Source organism: Littorina saxatilis, linkage group LG1, assembly GCF_037325665.1.
Source record: "Littorina saxatilis isolate snail1 linkage group LG1, US_GU_Lsax_2.0, whole genome shotgun sequence".
Classification (NCBI taxonomy): domain Eukaryota; kingdom Metazoa; phylum Mollusca; class Gastropoda; order Littorinimorpha; family Littorinidae; genus Littorina; species Littorina saxatilis.
The window spans coordinates 63,551,135-63,573,815 of NC_090245.1; the positions used below are offsets into that span (position 1 = coordinate 63,551,135).

The 22,681-nt window shown below is 41.8% G+C and overlaps 2 protein-coding genes across 2 annotated transcripts in view; both read left to right on the plus strand.

Moving 5' to 3' along the window:
• The first annotated feature begins 434 nt into the window (after positions 1 to 434).
• LOC138976097 (5-hydroxytryptamine receptor 1D-like) lies at positions 435 to 10,955 on the plus strand. The gene is made up of 6 exons (XM_070348922.1): positions 435 to 992; positions 1,530 to 1,925; positions 3,119 to 3,251; positions 7,351 to 7,547; positions 8,892 to 10,178; positions 10,366 to 10,955. The coding sequence occupies exons 2-5, from the start codon at positions 1,530 to 1,532 to the stop codon at positions 9,195 to 9,197; spliced, it is 1,032 nt and encodes a 343-aa protein (XP_070205023.1). The 5' UTR covers positions 435 to 992; the 3' UTR covers positions 9,198 to 10,178; positions 10,366 to 10,955.
• Positions 10,956 to 18,236: 7,281 nt separating this feature from the next.
• LOC138976188 (integrator complex subunit 3-like) overlaps positions 18,237 to 22,681 on the plus strand; it is a 33,393-nt gene continuing 28,948 nt past the window's right edge. Inside the window, exons 1-4 of the mRNA XM_070349037.1 lie at positions 18,237 to 18,871; positions 20,322 to 20,405; positions 21,076 to 21,159; positions 21,506 to 21,619. Of these exons, the coding sequence (XP_070205138.1) occupies positions 18,779 to 18,871; positions 20,322 to 20,405; positions 21,076 to 21,159; positions 21,506 to 21,619 (375 nt within the window). The 5' untranslated portion in view covers positions 18,237 to 18,778. The remainder of the gene's footprint in view (positions 18,872 to 20,321; positions 20,406 to 21,075; positions 21,160 to 21,505; positions 21,620 to 22,681) is intronic.

Here is a 22,681-nt window from a genome sequence, read left to right on the forward strand (position 1 = left end):
ATTCACTGTCCGACCCATCCAATGTAAAATAACCAATTTTTTTTCGATAATTAGATAATTGGTCAGTGGAAAACTACAGGGGGCGGGGCATCGTAAGCTTGCTTACGATGGGTAAGGGAGCGACAAACATTTGATTATAACAGCGCCCGGTGATAACTGTCGTTTCAAGTACAGCTGTGAGACACTTTTAATGCAAATGGTTTTCAGCACAGGCGTAAAAGAATACCTTTCTATGTCTGTTGCTTGTGAGATTAGTGCATGCATCCTTCTTTTTATGATTTATGAACACTGGTTACTGATCAGTTTTAGCGGTGCGCTGAACACTGAAGACCTGTTCCTGCCGATGAAAACTTGCAGCCGTGACGCAGCAGTAGGAAGCACGCAGCAAGTTATAGCTAGGCGGTGCCTTCTCTGCACCTACTGGGACGCAATTCTGGCAGCGTATATATGCCCTCTCGAGGTTTTTCACCCCAAAATAGCTTTCAGTTGGTTGAAGGCCGCACATTCCAGATACTCAACTGCAAAGCACCGTTGTGCTGCGGGAGCCTGAACGTTAAAACTAGGTTACCCGTCTGTGATAGGGATGATTGTTCTGTGCAAAGGAAAGAGCGAGTTGGCCAAAGCTGTTTTTTATGGGAACTATACACAGTGTTGCTGACCGATTTATTTTCGCTTCTACCGAGAGCTAACACAACGGGTGCGAGGTGTGTTGTGACGTTTTGAAACAATCTGTCAAACACAGAGTCAACCAACCGGGCAAACGGACAAACCAACCGACCCCCGGGGTTAAGCTGGTACCAACTGGCATCTTGTTGCATTGTGTGTGTGTGCGCTTTATATCAGTTTTATATTTGACTGAGTTTGACTATAGTGAAGATCATCCAAAGTTCAGAACGGCTGATGCGAATTTGATTTTTGGTAAGGTTCCCGAGTAAGTTACAGCGCTTGGCGTTCTCGCTTCTTGCTGCGGAGACATACCTCGCACTGTAAAGGTAGGTCTAAGTCTTCCACCTGCATTGGCTAAATACATGAGTGAGTCAATGAGCGCCGGTTCTCTTTTATCTTTGTTTTTAACTCGAGTCAAGTTAAAGTCTCGTAATAACGGTTAACATGTACCAATAGCCGACTAATCGGCCTCACCTCAATGTACACGAAGGTGCTAGGGCCGTGTGTGTGTGTGTGACGGTGTGTGTGTGTGTGCGCTCTAAGGTCGAGGCATATGGTATTACATTTTTCGAAGGACAGTGAAGCTTTTGCCAACCGAATGTACTTTAATTACTCTAAAATCCACGTCTGTATTGATGACAATTAGTGAGACGATTACGCTCTTACCGTGTCCACTAAGTGAATACGTGTTAAGACACGACAGTCACAACAGGCTCAGCACAAAGCCTCAGTAAATAAATAACTTCCCGGCATGGTTTAATATTCCAATGCAAAATCACAAATGTGCATATGACCTACCCTTGCCGGTGAAAGTGGCTGGGATTTATCTGCCGGGATTTGGAGTATTATATTCTGCTGTGCAGATGGCGATGGAACCCCAGGACCTGACACAGGACGTGTTCGGCCTTCACACCGAGTCCAGCATGGCTTCGCTGTACCCCCCCTTCTTCCTTCGTTCCCATTTCACGTCCCACCACCAGTCCCCCATGCGCCACCGCCGCTTTGTGGTGACTCACAGCATGATTGACGAGAGTCGCTTCAACCTTGCTCTCCTCGTTGTCTTCATCCTCTCCATCGTTCTTATCAACGCCTTCGTCGTGGCCATCATCGTGTTGTCCAAGAAGTTAAGGTCCAGCTCCAAGCACATCCTGATCCTGAGCGTGGCCGTGGCCGACCTGCTCCAAGGTCTGCTGATCCTGCCCATCATCACCGACATCGGCATCAAGGGCAGTGCGGAGAGAAGCTGTGCTACGTTTCAGGTAGGCATGGCCGCCAGGTTTTTCAAGGATCAAACCTGCTTCTTTGTGGTTTTTTCCTTCGTCTGTGAAGGTGGACTACAACTCCCACGTGTACTCTAATTGGTTATGAGTGGACTCAATTTGATGTGCGTTTTCAAGAGTAATTCGTGCCGGGTATTTACTGCGTGCTTTCATGACCCACCGAATTTCGACATGGATCGCAGAATATAAATTTAGTCCGCCTATTTGTACATCTGCACGCATAAACACACAAAAAATGGGGGCTAAGGCACTTGGCAGGTCTGCACACATATTGACCCGAGACATGGGGAAAATGCGACTCGCCCGTTTCGATACCAGGATTTAATGCCTGGATCTTCCATGTTGAGGACAGGTGTATTACCACTTCTCTAACGTGTCTGTAAGAGATCCAGGCAAAATGGACTTTAGCAATACATAATTATCTTAAATCAGTGTAATGGCCTACTTGCCGCACAAATGTTATAAATTGTGCGGAGAAGTTGCCCACAAATGCTACAATAACGGTTTTACAGCTTGCACGTGAGTTTTTGAAGTGTTTTATCGGCAAGCAGGGTTTCAAGTTTTGTGCTTGGCGAAAGCTTGTTATCTTCTGCGAACTTACTTGGTTTTCATCAGTTGGTTAGGTATGTTTTTATGTACTTTCAACCTATTTGGATATTCGGGACCGATTCATTTTTGTTTCATTTCTCAGTTTACATGCTGGTCTCCGTTTGAAACAATAACCATTCGGGATTCGACCTATTTGGCTAGTCGGGACCGATTTAATTATGATTCCTTACTCAGTTTACATGGTGGTCTCCGTTTGAAACAATAACCATTCGGGATTCGACCTATTTGGCTAGTCGGGACCGATTTAATTATGATTCCTTACTCAGTTTACATGGTGGTCTCCGCGTTTGAAACCGTATTTAGATCGAAGTCTGTCACAGTAACAATTGTACGGAGATGATGCATGCAAATACTACAATTGGAATTTCACAGCTTGCACTGACGTGGGATTTTGTACTGTTTTCTTGGCTGGGCAGTAAACAGTTAGTAAGGTTGCAGGTTTTGCGTTTGGCAAAGGCTTGTAATCTTCTGTGTACTCTGGTAGTTGTTATCAGAGGCACAGAGACATCTTGTAGTAATTTATTGCTGGGGGGCTGGGTTAATCCGTGACCTTTTGTGTCTAGGTGGCGAGACTGCTAGCGGACTTCCTGATTCCGTCCATCACCACTCTGGGCGTGCTGGCTCTTAACGTCGATTATCTGCTCCGTCTGTCCTGCACCATATACTCGGAAGGGAAAAGCCGAGCCTGCATTTTGGGTAAGGCATTTCACTTACTCTCAACTCATCTTCTGACTTAAAAAGCACAACCCTTGTGGCAGCGCTAACCTTAGCTTTACCAGAGACATAGATAGATGTATGTATGTCTCTGGCTTTACTGATTCCCACAGGCACAATGATATCGCTCTGAATATGTACAATCAGGGTCTATTTGTTCTTCTTGAAGTTTTCAGAAAATATTGCGTTTCACTCAGAAAAATGAGTTACGGTGAAATGTCAGAGGAAAGTCGTCTTCAGAAGAAAAAAAATGTGAGAAGTGGTGACTTTGTTTCTGTCGGTTGCTTAAGAACACATTTATGAGTTGATTCCTGGTATATATTTGCTGTAAGAATTCACAGTATGCGACGAATTCACTTGAAACATTTCACTTGACAAGCGAATGTAACGAAAAATTGCGAGGCACAGGCCACGCAAGTTCAATAAAGAAACAAAATCTAAGGGAGGAAGAGAAAGAGAGAGAGAGAGAGAGAGAGAGAGAGAGAGAGAGAGAGAGAGAGAGAGAGAGAGAGAGAGAGAGAGAGAGAGAGAGAGAGAGAGATGAACTTTATTTTACAAGGGTTAAGATTTTGGAAAATCTGTCCTTGAGACGCATAAACACACACTGATAAAAAAAATAGAATTTTAAAAAAGATAAGAAAAAGATGATGATGCTGTTTTCATTCGGTTTTGAAATCGCATTTCTCTACTCAACTGCTGTATTGAATTCATCATCATCACCATTGCAAAAAAGAACCCATAGCTGTCCAGTGATTCCTTTCCCATTTCTTTTGAAATCGATTAATGAAAAAATCATTTCTGTAAATAGAGGAACAGGAGAAAAAGAGCCATTTTAAAACCTGAAATACCCCACACATTTAAAAATAAATTGTCGTAATTTTGTTGACGGGCCGCCCGAGCGGCTCGTCTTATGGCGTCGGGTAAGTAGCTTGCAGGTGGAGAAATTTTTGTTCATGGGGAATTTCTGTGACGTATGTGAGGTGGTGACAGGAAGTCGCCGTTGGTCTCGGCAAAGAAACTACAATGCAGTGTGTGGTCTCGGTGAGACTGAAAGACAGAGAGCGACAGATACACACAGTGATTCAAGGCGCCCAACTCTAGTAAAGTTGTCGTAGCACGTCCGTCTATGGCCAAAGTGATCCGGGTTCGATTCCCGGCATGGGCGGTCTATATATATTTTTTTTAATTCTTGTTTACTATTGTTTATTATGAACGTTTTAATGTTTTATTTTACTCTAATAATTTTTTTTATTGTGTAAAATAAATAAATATTATTATTATTATTATTTTTTTTTAATCCAAGTGGTCCGGGTGGAAAGCGATTCGTCTATGGCCAAAGTGATCCGGGTTCGATTCCCGGCATGGGCGGTCTATTTTTATTTTTTATTTTTAATTCTTGTTTACTATCGTTTATTATGAACGTTTTAATGTTTTATTTTACTCTAATAATTTTTTTAATTGTGTAAAATAAATAAAAAACCAATTTTTTATTTTTTTTTTAAATCCACGTGCACAAGACAAAAACTTTCATACTGGGGGAGCGAGCCAGTCTGAAGAGTACTCGGGTCCAGCGCCAGCGTTTTTTATAAGAACTTGGAGTGATTGCGAATTTGCGCGTTTCTCGTGAGTGCTTTCGAAGTTTTGTAATTTGATTTTCCCCAGCGAGTGTTCTTTGGAGGGCAGTAGACTGTGATTGCTGGTGCATGTTTTTATTTTTGCTTTTCGTTCTTTGTTTCCGTTTGTAGTCTGTGGTCAAATACCTCACAATGTGCTCAAACAAATCACAGGCACAGGAAATGAACAAGAAGAAGTGTGTCACAAGAATTTGAATTCTAACAAAAACATGTGTATGAGTTCATAGACTACCACTGTCGAACCCTTCACTGTACAATGTAAATGAGTACAAAATATAGTCGACAGTTTGGGAGACATTGTAGAGCACAGGTGAACTTTATCACAAACGGACAACACAAAAAGTACTTTCTTTTCAAACTTGAAAGTTTGTTGTCTATTTTTACCAGGGTCTTTCAAACAAACAATAACATGTGTATTTTTTATGTGAAAAAATTCATCTATTTTAACATTGTTGTACTTAAAATCTTAACATCTGCTAACAATTTGCGTATGAATATTTTTTATTCCTGCACTAGAAGGGAAGAAATCAACCTGTGGAAGACGTGCTGTGGTTTGTCTCCCTTCCTTCGAAACCGAAACCGTCTGTAACGCTTACAGGGCCTCATAGATATCAGAGTCAACTCTCTCTCCACCCCCCCCCCCCCCCGCCCCCGACACCTCCACGCATTCAGCGTAACGGCTTGTACGGCGTGTTACTTCAACATAATATGATAATAATAATAATAATAATAATAACTTCAACAAATTAACCTTAACAAGGCCTCAACACAACAGCGCTTCCTGGAATTGCATGGCTGTTACCGGGAAATGTACTGGGTCAAAGGTCCGCCTGACTCGAAAATTTACTGGGGAAAAGACAGTGACTGCAAAAAATCGTGTACTTCATGATTGGTACAATGGCCAACACAAATGTTGTCGGATCAAGTCTACTTCCATTCTTTAGATGGTATATGTTTTTTCAAAGAAATAGTCTTTTACATTGACTACTGCCCTCCCAGGAAACCTGGCCACATCCTCACCAAAGTCAGCCAGAGCTTCGTTTAAGTGTGACAATGGGTCATATATTGGTGCTACATTACTAGCATTCAAATGTGTATTCATGGCAACAGCATTTTGCCATTTACAACAGTTTCACTAACACTGTATTCTTTCTTGCTTTATTATTTTGTGACTCAGTGATAATTTTAAATAAAGTTATTTGCATCATACACTTTGATTTCATTCATTTCTATTTATAACTACTTTCCCTTCTACACTGTGACATGCCACTGTATGACGCTCATTCAGACCAAAAACAATACCATTCCTACCTGTTGCAACGTCTATCGCTCGCTGTCTTTTGGTTCCTTCGTTGATCGATCGGTTTCTTGGTGGAAAACATATTTCTGTCACCAATACCAGTATTATTGCATCACTTCCATAAAGGTAGAGTAGCCTTCTTCCTTTCTGTTAAGCCAATAGGTCTTATTCATTATTGAGCTCTTATTCATTATTGCATTACTTTCACAACAATCTTCTTCCTTGATATTGCGATAGTTGTTATCTCCCATTTATGTACAAACGCCGAAAAGACAATTTAACAGGACACATCAACACTATTATTTTGTTTACCTGTCGCTCGCTCTGTCTTTTGGTTCCTTGGTTGATCGATCGGTTTCTTGGTGCAAAACATATTTCTGTCACCAATACCAGTATTATTGCATCACTTCCATAAAGGTAGAGTAGCCTTCTTCCTTTCTGTTAAGCCAATAGGTCTTATTCATTATTGAGCTCTTATTCATTATTGCATTACTTTCACAACAATCTTCTTCCTTGATATTGCGATAGTTGTTATCTCCCATTTATGTACAAACGCCGAAAAGACAATTTAACAGGACACATCAACACTATTATTTTGTTTACCTGTACCAACAGGTGTACAACTTCCTGTTTCTTTGATATTGTCAATGTTTCGGCCCGTGTTGATCCTGGGATCAACTGAATTTCTTGTTGTCTTCTTTGGCGCGGTGAAAGTCGGTCAACGGGGAAAACAGCTGCTCTCGCTTCGCTCCCCAACAGCCCGATTTTCCCCAACCAGGCCTGGGGTTCCCAGTTTGTCTGACCTTTGTCAGAGCCTTGCGAGGCAAGGCTCGACTGATTCTCGGCAGATTGCGTTCAGCTACAGACACTCCTGCATGTTTCCTTTTACGCGGCGAATACGAAACCCATACGATCCGGATCGGTCATGACGTTCGACCTTTCGCGCGAAAGTCTTTGGATGATTGTGTGGATACGGTACGACCTTTTGCATCCTACACTTGCTATATTCCTCTCTTCTTCCAATTGGAAATGGCGGGAAAATCATGTAGTTTACGTGTATGTGTGGTTTTTTTTTGTCCATTACATTTGGTACCTTTTTCAGCGCAACAAAAGCAGAATGTTGTTTAGTCAGCCTGTTGCTGTGCAGGTGCCCTGGTCTTGACGCCCTGGGTGCTGAGCGTCGTGCTGCTGGTGCCTATCTATGCCGTGGGGGTCCAGCGCGAGACGGCCTACGACTCCCTCTTCAACGCCTGTCGCGTCATTATGGAGGGCCACTTTGCCAGGGCCCTCCTCGTCCTCAGCTACGTCTTCTATGGTTTCCTTCTGCTCTTCTTCACTCTCTCTGTAAGTGTCATGCTGCTGCTGCATTCTGATCAGCCATCGCTCAACGGCTATCGCCAGTTATCTCTCTGACCGGACGGTACAGTCCTACGCGAATCTATCAAAATAAGAATACAGAGTTATCTCCCATATGTTTTTCGGGAGCAGTGATCTAAATTTGAGATCAGTGTTCGCGAGACGAAAATGATTGCAGATTGGCCGACTTCGACAGTGATCTCCGTTCTGTTCTTCACAGTTATGATAAAGACATCGTTCTAAGGTCAAACAAGTCGAAATTTTGGGACTGCTGCCGGAAGGAGACCGTAATATATGGTTTCATCACTGTCAAATGGTTACAGAAAAAATCGTCTGCTCCAGTGAGCGCCGAAACCAAACGGTTGATTATCACGTGACACTTTTGCCATATTTAGAGTTGTGTGCACAGTAAATACAGCCGCGAAAAATAGCTCGCTTGAAACTGTCTTACATATCAATTCCTTTGTAATTTAAAATTACAAAACACCATGAAAATTCATTATCGACGATCACGAATCTGCTTATATCAATAATACATTACAAAAAGCTCTAAATATGTTTAAAAAAAAAATCGGTTTCAACTCAAGGCATCCTGTCAGGGAGAGAATGAGCCGAACTCATTTTGACCTGAGGTCAGGATGGCTGCTGCTGCGCTGTGTGTGTGTCACGGTGTGTGTGTGTGTGTGTGTGTGTGTATGTGTGTGTGTGTATGTGTGTGTGTGTGTGTGTGCGTGTCACGGTGAGTGTGTGTGTGTGTGTGTGTGTGTGTGTGTGTGTGTGTGTGTGTGTGTGTGTGTGTGTGTGCACTATCTGACGTCAGTGGTTATTTTGATAGACTACACTCCCAGCAAAGCGGAACTTTACAAAATGTGGGTTTTCCTCTAGATCTATACACGCAGATGGTTTGTAAAGACTAGTTTGTGCGTACATTATTGCCAGCTTTTGACTTTTACATGCGACGGCGTTAAATAACGAAGCTGAAATATTTCACTTAATTCTTGCTGTTAAGGTTGTGAAGGTTCGTGGGACTAAAGGAGGGACTCGATCTAGCAGCTGCATTGGACGAACCGAACTTGATGCTTTCATACTAAACAAGAATGAATAGGTGCGCCCTCTAGCCCCCCCCCCCCCCCCCCCCCATCTCCCCCAAAGACACACTTGTGATCAGATACATTGAATCGATCTGTATACCGTGGGTATATTTGAAGCGTGTTGATACTGCCGCCCGTGGATAAACGAGCTACTATAGAAGTCATGTCGGTTTAGGAATCTAAAAAGGGTAAAGTGTCGGTCTGGAAAACAAAGGTTTATCTTTCCCGCTTTTGCCCACAGGTGGCCATTTTGTACCTGATCAAGCGCGAGTACCTGGGTCTGGACGTGACGGGCGAGAGGATGCATCCCCCCTTTGACATCTGCTTGGCCAGCTTCATCGTCGTGCTCTTCTACACCCCCATCTTTCTCTTCAGCCTGCTGACCACCGAGGGCTACCTGGGCTGCAGGGAGGACGAGGAGTGTCGGACCCTCAACTGGTCCTACACTCTGTCCCTGTGGCTCATGTTCACCAAGTCCTGGGTGCTGCCCATGGCCTGGTTTTTCGGCAAGGACACCAGGGCCGGCGTAAAGCAAGTCCTCTGCTGATTCACCAGACCAGTCTCTAGCGTGTCGGTTCTCACGCGCATCGTTACAGTAACCAATTTGCGAAGAATACTCGCTGAAAAGGTTCATCAACGTCTGCTCCTGAAAAGAGGTGGCGCAGAGTTCTTGTTCAAAGCACACGTTAGAATTTTATTTGCACGATGGTTTTAAATGTTTTTTGCACAGTGAGATGCATATTGTATGTGATGTAAATTAGTAAACATTTGTTTGTTGATTGCATGGTTGGACAGATTTATCAATCATATTGGAAATATATCAACCCTCTTGCTAAAATCATTTTACTTGAAAATACTGTAAAAGTAAAGGGTAAATCATGGAGAATATTCAAATGTGTTAATGCAGAAAAGGGACAAATCTGATGTATTCAAACGTTGTAAGAAACTGAATGAAAAAAGTTATGCAACATTTGACAATTCTGCATTACAATGTATAGACTATGGTGTAAATATATTCAGGGATAAAAGAAATAATAAACTGTTTTATTATAATGCTCTCAAAGAGGGGTTCTGCAAATTGTTTATTTTTGGGGAGCAAATAGACGCTTCTTCTGTGATATGTTGAAGACAAAATATCTTGATGTGATGGTAAAGTTTACACTTCAATAAGGTGTGCAGTCTGTGAAAAAAAGTGATCTAAAAGAACTTTCAGAACAGTTCTTAACTTTGAAAAAGAAGAAAAAGCCAATCGTGGACTCTTCCGTTTTCAACTTTGCAGCACAGAAGATCGAGGTAACACTTGCACATATGTTGTGGGAATGTGACGAAGTGCAGAGGTTCGGGTTGGAATTCGTAGACTGATTGTGGAAAGGTGAACATTTCCCAAAATTTGCTCTTCTTGGATTGCTGGCCAACTTCTTTATCATCACAGTGGTACCTGCCATTGAATGAAACTCTTTGGACCAGTCAATTACCCTTATATTGCAGGTGGCCTGTCATGACAGGTATATTTTAGTCAAGATAATAGGCACAGGGCCGGACCCAGGGGGGGGGGGGGGGGTTCCAGGGGTTCCGGAACCCCACCCCTGGAAAAAGCATGTACCTTGCTTTGAGTGGGGTTTTTTTTCTTGTTTTTTTCCGCTGATTTGCCCCCCCCCAAAAAGGAGGACCCCCCCCCCCCCCCCCCTTACAACTCATTTGGTCCGGCCCTGTAGGCACAAGATAACAGAAAAGGGCCTTTCATGGGAGATGTCCTCTATTGGAAGTTTGTAAAAAATACAAATATTTGCAAGTGAAAGATAAAATGCAACAGTAAGAAATGCTTTATAAAATGACGTCAGAATAACTACATGTTTGTTGTTATGCAATGCATACGTTTAGTTTAGTTCTTGTAAAATGTTAGAAAACCTGTGTGGTATATATGTAATTGTAAAATAGTTTAATGATGAGTCTGTGTTGCTGGAAGCAGCACCAGTGTTAAAGTTCGATGGTATGTTCCTTTAACGAAGGCTTGGCCACACCACTTACCAGTGCCTTACCGGTACCTCCCTTTTCACTCAGTAGTCTGTGTCACACTTCCAGCTATAGTATCCCCTTTCAGACCTGTTCTATCCATTTAGCGCATCACTAACCCAACCGTATCCTATATCAACACTTCCCTTCTCACAATAATATGCCTTCCCTGTAACTTAACTGCCTGTTGTCATTTGGTTAATGTGTGTTTCATTGGTTGTGCTTGTCTTGGAAAATGTGCTTGTAAAAATATACTATGATACACAAATAAAAGTGGTTTCTGTTGTGATGATATTTTCGTGAATTACCTTATTTGTTTCGACCTGTTTTTGCCAGTGCCTTCAGTTTTCACTTGTTCAATCTTGTTTGTCTATTCTTTTAGTCGTAATCATCGTTGACATCACTGTAACCACTGTCGCGGACACTGCCCTGACCGTCCCATAACAAACACGGACGAAAGAAGATACAAAGAACTACGCACAGCAGACTAGGCAAACAAAGCGATCACGATTGAAAACAAATTATATCACATCTAACCGCGGATAAGAGAAACAAGTAGCAAGCCGCAAGACACTGTCATAAACTATCATAACAGGCTACCAACAAACAAAATTAATAACTTGTTTTAAATACACGGATGGGTATCATCTTAACGAAGGGACATACCCATGTTCATTTTCCCCCAATGGGTTGAAGAGACGATAGAAAGTAATAACCAACTAACCCCTATTGGGTTGAAGAGACGATAGAAAGTAATAACCAACTAACCCCTATTGGGTTGAAGAGACGATAGAAAGTAATAACCAACTAACCCCTATTGGGTTGAAGAGACGATAGAAAGTAATAACCAACTAACCCCTATTGGGTTGAAGAGACGATAGATAGATAGATAGATAATTTATTGCCAAGTGTACAATACATGAATGAACATAAAAAATACACGAGGAAAGCAGCTTGCTGTGTGATAAAAACAAAAATAAATAGCATTCATACATCACTGGCGCACTAGAAAGTAATAACCAACTAACCCCTATTGGGTTGAATACCACCTGTCACTGATTAGCCGCAGTTGCTACTGATGACGTAAACTTCGCCTCAATCGTAATGATCTCCAACAAACTCAATAGGCTCTGGATCTGGATCTTTTACGTTGCAGGAACCACTGTTGGTCATCTTCGCAACGGAGTACCTCCAAACGCTTGCTGCATTAGAGAAACAGGAAAACGGAAAGTATCCTGTACTTTAGAGATAGATACAAAGTATAGATAAGAACACTACAGCAATACGCCCACATACTCATGTACGTACACGTGAATGCAGGCACAATGGCGAGCGCACGAACAAACACATGCTCGTACAAGCTTATGCATGCCGGGACAAGTAGATTTTGAGACGTTCACAGTGCTTTGGGGAAGACTGCAGGTGGGACGAGCGGTTGTGTTGCAGTGTCGCATCAGCACCAAGAAAACAACCACGTCTTCTTGGCGACTAACACTGGTCAATGGCGGAGATTTTAATTTCAGTGTGTTGGCTACACATAAACATGTAGTGTCTTCTATCAGAGACATAGATAGAATGTATGTCTCTGCTTCTATCAAATGCTCTTTTCATTTTTTCGCAAAGAGATTGTAAAATTTAGGGTACAATTAAAAGGTACGCTCTTGCAAAAAACACCAAAAACTAAACATACATAAAACACAACACTCAAAAACACGAAACACTAAGTGCATGTTATAAAAGTACAGCTCACAAACGATGAAGACGTTTCTTTGTTTTTGGATTTGAAGACGAAATGGTTTTTGTTCCCCCGATGGTCGAAGGGAGATAACCTGTTTCAAGACCTTGCGCACAGGGACATTCCCGGGAGAGAGGGGGAGGTATTTTTTTTTTTTACATGTCTTGTGTGGTATTATTTATTTTCTGACTTTCACTATCAGCCAATCGTGCTCAACAGTTCGTTTCTCAGTTGATATTTAGCACGGCGCTACTTGCGAGCATTTCAGAGGATACATAATTTCCTATGCATTTGAAGAGGCAATAAAAGAACAAGTCGCGTAAGGCGAAAATACAATATTTAGTCAAGTAGCTGTCGAACTCACAGAATGAAACTGAAGGCAATGCCATTTTTCAGCAAGACCGTATACTCGTAGCATCGTCAGTCCACCGCTCATGGCAAAGGCAGTGAAATTGACAAGAAGAGCGGGGTAGTAGTTGCGCTAAGAAGGATAGCACGCTTTTCTGTACCTCTCTTTGTTTTAACTTTCTGAGCGTGTTTTTAATCCAAACATATCATATCTATATGTTTTTGGAATCAGGAACCGACAAGGAATAAGATGAAAGTGTTTTTAAATTGATTTCGACAATTTAATTTTGATAATAATTTTTATATATTTAATTTTCAGAGCTTGTTTTTAATCCGAATATAACATATTTATATGTTTTTGGAATCAGCAAATGATGGAGAATAAGATAAACGTAAATTGGGATCGTTTTATAAATTTTTATTTTTTTTTACAATTTTCAGATTTTTAATGACCAAAGTCATTAATTAATTTTTAAGCCACCAAGCTGAAATGCAATACCGAAGTCCGGGCTTCGTCGAAGATTACTTGACCAAACTTTCAACCAATTTGGTTGAAAAATGAGGGCGTGACAGTGCCGCCTCAACTTTCACGAAAAGCCGGATATGACGTCATCAAAGACATTTATCAAAAAAATGAAAAAGACGTTCGGGGATTTCATACCCAGGAACTCTCATGTCAAATTTCATAAAGATCGGTCCAGTAGTTTAGTCTGAATCGCTCTACACACACACACACACACACACACACACACACACACACACACACACACACAGACACACAGACACACACACGCACATACACCACGACCCTCGTTTCGATTCCCCCTCGATGTTAAAATATTTAGTCAAAACTTGACTAAATATAAAAAGGCAAAACTGGTTTTTTTTAATCATGACTCAAACAATCGATCGCAAGATGGAAACTGAGACAACATGGAAGACAAGTTAGAAAATATCCAATCGACTGAGTGCGACACACAACTTCAACAACCGAATCTGAAAAAACATCCAAATTTGTGTTATTATCATCTATATCTATATGTATACGGCTTGTCTGTGTCTGTCTGTCTGTCGGTCGGTCACTTCGCGATGCACGGCCAAAGTTCTCGATGGATCTGCTTCAAATTTGGTGGGCATATTCAGGTAGATCCAAAACACAATCTGGTCGATGAAAATTTTCAACACGTGCTCTCAGCGCGCAGCGCTGAACCGATTTTGGTTTTTCTGTACATCCATTCCCAGTAACTCTTCCTTATCTTCTCCAGTGTTTTGCACGTTTATCTCCCTTCCTTCGTACGGTGCGCCGGCGAAGCCGGCGTCCCGGCGAAGCCCGGTATTCGGCTCTACTTCTTCCCGGCAAAGCCGGGTAAAGCCGGGTACCCGGCGAAGCGGGTATTCATCTAGTTACTCAATAAATGTGACTATATCGGGGTCAGATTTACAATTTTTATTTAAGATTTAAAAAACCCAAATAATAATGAAAGCCTGGACTGATCTGCGGTGGCTTGCATGCTTGGTTTACACGAGAAGGAAGTAGAACATTGATCGTAGATGCCGGACCGTTTAGCCGCAAGTCTTGTGGGGGTCATTTCTATTCACTCCTCAGTCTAAGATATTATTGATTGACGTAAGAAAATAACGATAAACAAGCGTATTGCCCATTATGAGAGCGCCATGTGTGGGCTCGCGGCCCATTCCATGTGGACGTGGTATAGTAGAAACAAAGAGGGTAAGAGCAGAGACTGAAGAGAGCCAACTCGCAGCACCGCGGTGTGTCACTTACATAGAGCCACGAACTCAATGCATATCATTACAAAGTTTGTTTTTATGCAAGTAGTAAACGCCCCATTTGGACCTCTGTTCGGCGGGAAAATTTGACCACTGGTCCAATAAATCCGACGCTGGTGAAAATTGGACCAGTGTACTGCTGAAGTGAGCTTTCAGCATGTCATCAATGATCATAATGTAGAACGTTGGGCGGGGATGTAGCTCAGTCGGTAGCGCGCTGGATTTGTATCCAGAGTTGGCCGCTGTCAGCGTGAGTTCGTCCCCACGTTCGGCGAGAGATTTATTTCTCAGAGTCAACTTTGTGTGCAGACTCTCCTCGGTGTCCGAACACCCCCGTGTGTACACGCAAGCACAAGACCAAGTGCGCACGAAAAAAGATCCTGTAATCCATGTCAGAGTTCGGTGGGTTATAGAAACACGAAAATACCCGGCATGCTTCCTCCGAAAACGGCGTCAGTGTGGCTGCCTAAATGGCGGGGTAAAAAACGGTCATACACGTAAAATTCCACTCGTGCAAAAAACACGAGTGTACGTGGGAGTTTCAGCCCACGAACGCAGAACTAGAAGAAGAATGTAGAACGTTCGGGAAACTGATGTTTTGCTTCTTGATGATGTGTTACGGACTCTCTCTGGACTTTCACTCACGGACACAAGACTGAGATGACATGGTGACACTGAGCAGCAGAATACTGGCATGGCAAACTTTATTCCTGTGTTTAACATCTTCTTCTCTCCTCCACTTCGTCGCCTCCCGACCGAAGCAGGTGGCTACAAGCCACAATACACAACTTGAAGTTGACTACATCTCCTGAGTTTAGTGGAGCACACAAAAAATACGTCCACGCTCTTCCGAAGTTCTCAAAGTTCTCTCTCACACCCTAGCATGAACATTCATAATCAAACTTTAGCTCGAGTCACAAACATCCAATCAGCATCTTAGTAACCACCCGTATCCACGACACTCCGAGCTAAGGTTCCGTGTTTCATTGGTTAAACGTAAGACAAGAGGAAGGGGGAGGAACACAAAGGGGGGGGGGGGGGGGTAAACAACAGGCCACCTGCCAGCGATCCACCCGATCCGACAAAGGAATTAACACCCTCTTAACGAGGCTTTGATCGGGGCGCGTCAAAAGACACGGCTAGAGCATCCTCTGGGAAGATATAGCCTACTCCCGGTTAGGCCATAAAAGTTACGCAACTGACCACGGCTACCCGTCTCTTCCTAGGAGAGCGGCTTAAGTTCAAAGGATCAAAGACTAGTCAGAACATGGACACAGACGGCTATAGTCTTGAGTCGAGCGTTTGAAAATGCCTGAGCCTGAAGGCGGGCGTAACTTACACCTCTTGGTATCAGTCTGCCTTAGAGATGAGGACGACAGTTGGCCAGATGGCTAGATTAGCGCGCTGCATTTTCCTGCATACGGTTTTGAGACGAGCATTTGGCTTTGCCTTAGCCGCCAGGGTCGGTGTAACTTACACCTCTGACTTGAAGGTGAGGACAGTTGTCCAGAACAGCGCGGTGCAGTTTCCTTGAATGCGGGTGCAGTGTTCTGCATAGAACTGAGGCGCGTCCGCCGCGACGGTGCCTGAGCTAAACATTGGCGGGCACTGCTCACAGCCCGGCACACGGCACTGTAAACATTCCCCCTCCCTTCACCTCTCTTTAAAGGACAGGTTGGAAGAATAGGCTTTGCCTAAAACCTTTATCCTTTTGTAATAAAGTTCTGAGTCTGAGTCTGAGTCTCTTGCCACCATTGGTCTCAAGACTACATAGAACTAAGGGCGGCCTCTGCCGCGACGGTGCCTGAGCTAAACACTGGCGGGCACAGCTCACAGCCCGGCTCACGGTAAACATTCACCGTCCCTTCACCTCTCTCGCCACCATCCGCCCTACCCTTGGTCTCATGCCTGGCTAAGCGCGTTTAGGATCTACCGGTGACTGGACATGTGCATCTCAAAATTTAACTTGGAACAGATAATGGCATTACACAAAACATAAAGCGATCGGCAACATGAACTACAAACACTATAGACTGGACAATGACAAAAACTTTACTCTATAATTGGTGACTGGTCACTCTGTCACAATAACATCAATACTAGTGCTGAAATTGTTTAGTTGGGTTTCAAGTTCATCTCGTGAGTGAGATGTCTTGTAATCAGCTGTTTAACACTAGCTACTGATTTTCTTGTTGTTTTTAAAACCCAAGCCCCAAATAAACGGGGAAAAAATTGGACGATTTATACTTCCTTTTTGAGAAAAATCCCAATGATAAAAATTGATTTTTTTTCTATTCTACGTTATTCGGAGTAATGCCTTTCTGTTATCTTTGAAAATTGTTGTCAAATGTGTTGTCCTTTGTTTCAGTCTTACTTGGTTTACATTATTGGTCCAACTAACGTGACCCTCATGTGGTCCAAATTGCCCAATGTGGCGGCTAGCATTTTAATTTTATTTTCCTGCTTCTCAATATGTTTGTTATCAAATCTTGCTCTGTGTGCGAGTTCTAAGACTCAAAAACAGTTACAGATTTTATGTCAGTCCTTATCAATATTGCAAATCATATGTGGCAATTTGCTTGTGTGGTTCAACTTTGCCCCCTGTCAGTACCGGCTATGAAGGTACAAAGAGGGACTCTCAGTCTCTCTCTCTGTCTCTCTCTCTCTCTGTCTCTGTCTCTGTCTCTGTCTGTCTGTCTCTCTCTCTCTCTCTCTCTCTCTCTCTCTCTCTCTCTCTCTCTCTCTCTCTAAGTGTAAGAGAGGTAATATACACACACAAACCAGTCGTGTTAGAAATAAATGTCAGAATGCAGTGCAACCGATTATTACTGATTGATTGAGTAAACTAGGCTACCCAAAACACACCGCTGAAACTCTAGGTACCGAAAGGCAACCCAGGCCATTTATCACGCTATCTGGTCGCGGGAGTGGCCGGCAGCTGGACTCACCTTTCACAGTGCAGAAAACCGACAGTCGGCCCTCTTTCTCTACTTCTACCCTCAGGGCCGGACCAAATGAGTTGTAAGGGGGGGGGGGGGGGTTCCTCCTTTTTTTGGGGGGGCAAATCAGCGAAGTGGCGAAGCCACAAGCGCCCGCCTGCTGAACTAGGGGGGTCCGGGGGCATGCTCCCGATCCCCCGGAAAATTTTTGAAAAACGGTTAAAATCTGTGCAATCTGGTGCATTCTGGGCCTTGTTTTGAGGGTTAAGGCCTGTCAGTGTGAGTTGGTGGGGGGTACCTTTTTCTCATCGGATTTCACATTGAATAAAATTTGTTAGAGACACACAAAATTTATTTTTAAAAAAACCTAAAAAAAACAACACTCAAAGCAAGGTACATACTTTTTCCAGGGGTGGGGTTCCGGAACCCCTGGAACCCCCCCCCCCCCCCCCCTGGGTCCGGCCCTGACCCTATTTGGTAGAAATCGACTGACTGCATACACTGCAAACGCAAGACGATTACGTCTGCGGAACATGACCGAGCACAGCCTTCAAAATCATGCGCAACATACCAGTGCGCCTGTGCCGAATACGTTGTCGCAAAATAGTTTACTTTTTTTAAATTTTGTTTACACACGACGTCTGTTTCATTCTGAAGACCAGTTTCATGTACAGTTTTAACAAGTTGCCATTTGGATTTATACTTTTATTCTAAAAGATTTATATATATATTTTATTTACGTCATCTAATTTTCCTGCAACTTTTCTTCCTGAACGCAAGACAATTCCAAATGCACACAGTGCCTTCAAACTATTTGTCATACCATGCGTAGAATCAGTAACAGATACCCATTAGTAAGCAAAGTGAAATGTAATACTGTGCAAACAGACATCAGAGGAAACCTGAAGATTCGAACAATAGTGGTCGTGGTAGTGGAAAGTTAGTTCGTCTTTGGTTGATTGCTTCCCCTACTGGTAATCTTTCGCGATAGCCCAGTGGGTGAAAACAGGACACGAGGAGGAATAAGCTCTGCCAAAATATGACCGCGACCGCAAGTTGATCGGTTTGGAAAGTGATTTTCTTGAGTGCTGCAGATGGACATTGTTAGTGATTGAGTTTGTGAAGACAGCAATCGGAGACTGGGTTGCTTTTGAGACTTTCTGACAGAACAAGAACTGTCAATACGATAAGGATCCATTGTCAACGGAAGATATTTCCTGTGCTGCTACGAATTTCCTTTTTTGAGACATTAAATAACGTTTTTGTTGTTGCTTTTGATGAAGATTGTATTTAACTACCTTCAAAATGGCAACCATGATGGACCAGTCAGCAAAACAAGGGCCGGCTTCAAGGATCTTCATATCAAGTGTGATAGAGTCCAAAGACCCAGAAGAAGAGGTAACGTATTGTTATTTATTGACATCACAATAAAGTTAAATATATATATATGAAGATTGCATTGATTGAATGTATAGTCTGCAGGGAGAAAAGATCATGGGAAATTTGTCCCCCTCAACCAAATTTTGATGGGACATGGTCTCACTCTCACTCTAGTCTCAGGCAAGAAGCTCTAAGCAGGCTTAGGCGGTCCAGAAATGCTTTTGTCCTAAGATTAAATCTGGTGCCATATGATCATTTGCCAATGCATCAGCGTGTGTGTGTGTGCGAATGGAATTTCAAAATCGGCAGCATTTCTTGAAGGCCAAACTGGCTGAATGCCTTATTGTTAAAAAATGCTTTCCAACCTTGCTTAAGGTTTTAACGCCCTTTGCGACACTACAGGTTACCTCCCTATTGTAATTGTTATGTTCTGTGTCATAGACTAGTGGAACCTGACACCATTTAATTGTCATGATTGTGTGTGTTATTTAATTTGTGTGTGTGTGTGTTTATTCTCTCATTTGTAAAAAGGGTGATCATATGATAGACTGATGTTTCTTCCTGTGCGTGATTCACTGATTGTGTGTGTGTGTATGTTTTCTCTCTTATGTGCCCTAGACTGGTGTGTGCCATCACATGCACTTGTGTATGCACCCTCATGAGCACAGCACAATATATCAGCGGCATCACAGAATTTTGGCGTAACTCGATTCTTGGCGATTTTGATGTTTTTGTGCTTTAGAGTTAGACCAAGTAATTCTCAATGAGAAATATTCTCTCAAGTACGATGTACAATACATGATTTAAAATTTTTTTATCTTTCTATCCATACCAGGTACAAATATGATTATTAACACTTTCATAATAAAAATACTAAGTGGTAAGTTTTGGCATTCTCCTGAACAGCTGTCTAGAATGAGTTACGCCAAAATTCCATGACGACGTTGATATGTTCCCTTGTCACAAATGCGGTGCTTTCTCATGATATGCCATTGGTTTTGGTATTCTCCTGAACAGCTGTCTAGAACAAGTTACGCCAAAATTCCATGACGACGTTGATATATATAATAATATATAATAATGTTCCCTTGTCACAAATGTGGTGCTTTCTCATGATATGCCATTGGTTCTTATGAGTGCGGCTTATCTAGTGCCGACCAAAAATGTTATAATCAAACAAAACATTGTGCCTTTCAGACTATAACAAGAGTAAGAGTTTGTACCATTCTACTTTTTTGTTATGATACCCCTAAAAATTGACTCAGTGATTCCATCACTGCTAGCTCTTAGTGAAAGTCAAAGCTGAGACTGTTGTTTACCAACTTAATTATTCAGTGAATAATATCTGTAATATTTCTGTTGAAAAGAATTACAGTATTACAGTTTTTAAATGAAATAATACAGTTTTGACATTGAAACTTTTTTGTCATTATGATGTATCACATGTATTTTTTTAATTCATTTTCAGCGGATGGAGCGAGCAAACATGATTTACCAAAGCATTGTGAAAGGACTGTCAGACAGGGATGCAAATGATGCACTCAATGCTTTTGTAAGTAGAACTTAGAAGAGCAGATATATATATATTTATATAATATATATATATGTGGTTCAATTCCAATACAAAAAGTCCCTCTGGGCACTATCACTTATCAGTATCAAAAGTGTGAGTGTATATAATGCATGTTTTTGTGTGCTGCCTTGTATATATATATTTGAAATATAGCTCTGCTTTTTGTCACAGTGGAAGTGGAACTCCTATTATAAGTCCTATAAACATTTTGAGAAAATCTGTTAATAGAAATAAGGGACTCTTAATTAAGATAGAGGTACCTTTACAGAGGTTGTGAACTGAGAATCTGAGAAAGCATGTCTTAGAAGTTAGGACGGGGGGGGGGGGGGGGGAGGGGTTCCACTGTATAATAACAGAATTCACAGTTTAAATTTTTTTTAGTAAATGTATGAATAAATGAATGAATACATTATAAACATGTAAATTGTACTTCATTCACTAAAGCCAAGGAATCATGAAATGTATGAATAGATTAAATAAATATTGATAGGAGATGAAATTAATATTATGTAATTACCATTACTTGTTATAAAACTTATATATGTCACCATTTGCATAAAACTTTTGCTTTGTAAAATAAGGATAGGTGGGTTTCCAAGCCTGTCTATCCATATATATATCCCTGTATTGTTATTTTCGCATGTTGCAGGTGTCCAAAGGACCAGCCCAACACAAAGATGTTCAGCTGGGTTTGCTCTACAACATTTTGGCTGAACCAAGTCTCTCTGCTAAGGTAGGCTTTAAAGAGAGTAGGAAAAGAGCACACACATTCCAGTTGTTGGACAAAAGGTTTCCATTTGTCCTTCCTTGTTCTTGGCAGGTTACGTTTGATCATGGTTTTTGGGTATCTCAAATCTTGCCTTTCTTGCAATTTTGCTTAGTGTTTGACTTGCATTACGTCAGTAGTATAAATTTGTAGCCAAATGTATACCCTAACATCAGACTTTTTTGTTGTTTGTTTGTTTGTTCCCAACCACACTCTTCTTTTTTTTCCCAATCCCACTCCTTTTACTTTGTTGTTCTGGTTGGGGGTTGTGTATCACTCAGTATTTTCTTTTAATGATGAGAATGTGTTGCAGTGTTTTCAAGACATGCTGCTAGTGTCAAGGGATGGATTTAACACTGTGGTGCCTGTGCTCGTTCGTCTCGTCACTGACAAGTGGCTCAAACTGGCAGAAACAACACGAGTACAGGTGATTATTGTTTTTATCAATATCATTGACAAAAATGATTCAGTGACTACTCTAGAGAGAATGAGATTTTTTGTAACATATAAGGTTATTGTATTATAGCAAAGGAGAATACTTGAGCTATGACATTAGAAAGACACAGTTTTTGACTCACCTGAGTAATTGGTGAGTGTACAAAAAACTTAGCGTTGAGGTTATCTCGGAAGTTTTTAAAGCTAGATCTCTGAAACTGTGCACACTATTAGGGTTCGATGATCTCACAAGTTGACACCAGTTTGGCTGACCCTCGTCAAATTTGGGGGTCACAGCGGGGTCATGTTTGTTTCATAAAAACTTAACGTTGAGGTTATCTTGGATGTTTTAAAAGCTAGAGCTTTGATACTATGCACGCTTCTAGGGTTTGATAATCTTCTGACCTGACATAAGTTTGATTGACCCTCATCAAATGTTGGGGTCACCGGGGGTCATGTTCGATTCATAATAACAACATTGATGTTATCTCAGGCATTTTTTAAGATAGAACTTTAAAACTTTGAACACTTCAAGGGTTTGATAATCTACCGACGTGACCCTGTCACATTTTGGGGTCACAGTGGGGTCATGTTTGTAAAAGCTTTACATGCAGATTTTCTCAGTTATTGTGGGACCAAAAGCCTCCAAATTTCACAGTGTTCAAAACAAGCCAAATTTGGGTATAATGTCTGCTGAGTCCCAGCATGAACATGTTCGCTTGAAAAGATTTTCACAACTGAAAATGTCCACTGAGTTATCAAGGATATAACCCTTGACCTCATTAAGCTATGATGTCATTGTTTGATTTGGTCACAGTCTTGGCTAGACTCTTGGTGATGACATTCATGTTATTATGTCATAGTGTCAGAAATGAGGTAACTCAATTGTATGAGTATTTATACATATTTTGTCTGGGCTAGCCAAAACTCAATTTGGGAAAGAAAATGAGTAACAATTACACATTAACATGCTTCCATTTGAAACTTCGAGGTCGTCATCGTGGATTAACGCCCGACCAAAGCTTGCTCCGTCGGGCTTCAATTAGACTTTGGG

Excerpts from the sequence above, each read along its gene's own strand:
- LOC138976097 (XM_070348922.1), top strand. The coding sequence starts at position 1,530 with ATGGCGATGGAACCCCAGGACCTGACACAGGACGTGTTCGGCCTTCAC. Across the intron at positions 3,252-7,350 it reads AAGCCGAGCCTGCATTTTGG|GTGCCCTGGTCTTGACGCCC; the intron begins GTAAGGCATTTC and ends GTTGCTGTGCAG. Across the intron at positions 7,548-8,891 it reads TGCTCTTCTTCACTCTCTCT|GTGGCCATTTTGTACCTGAT; the intron begins GTAAGTGTCATG and ends TTTTGCCCACAG.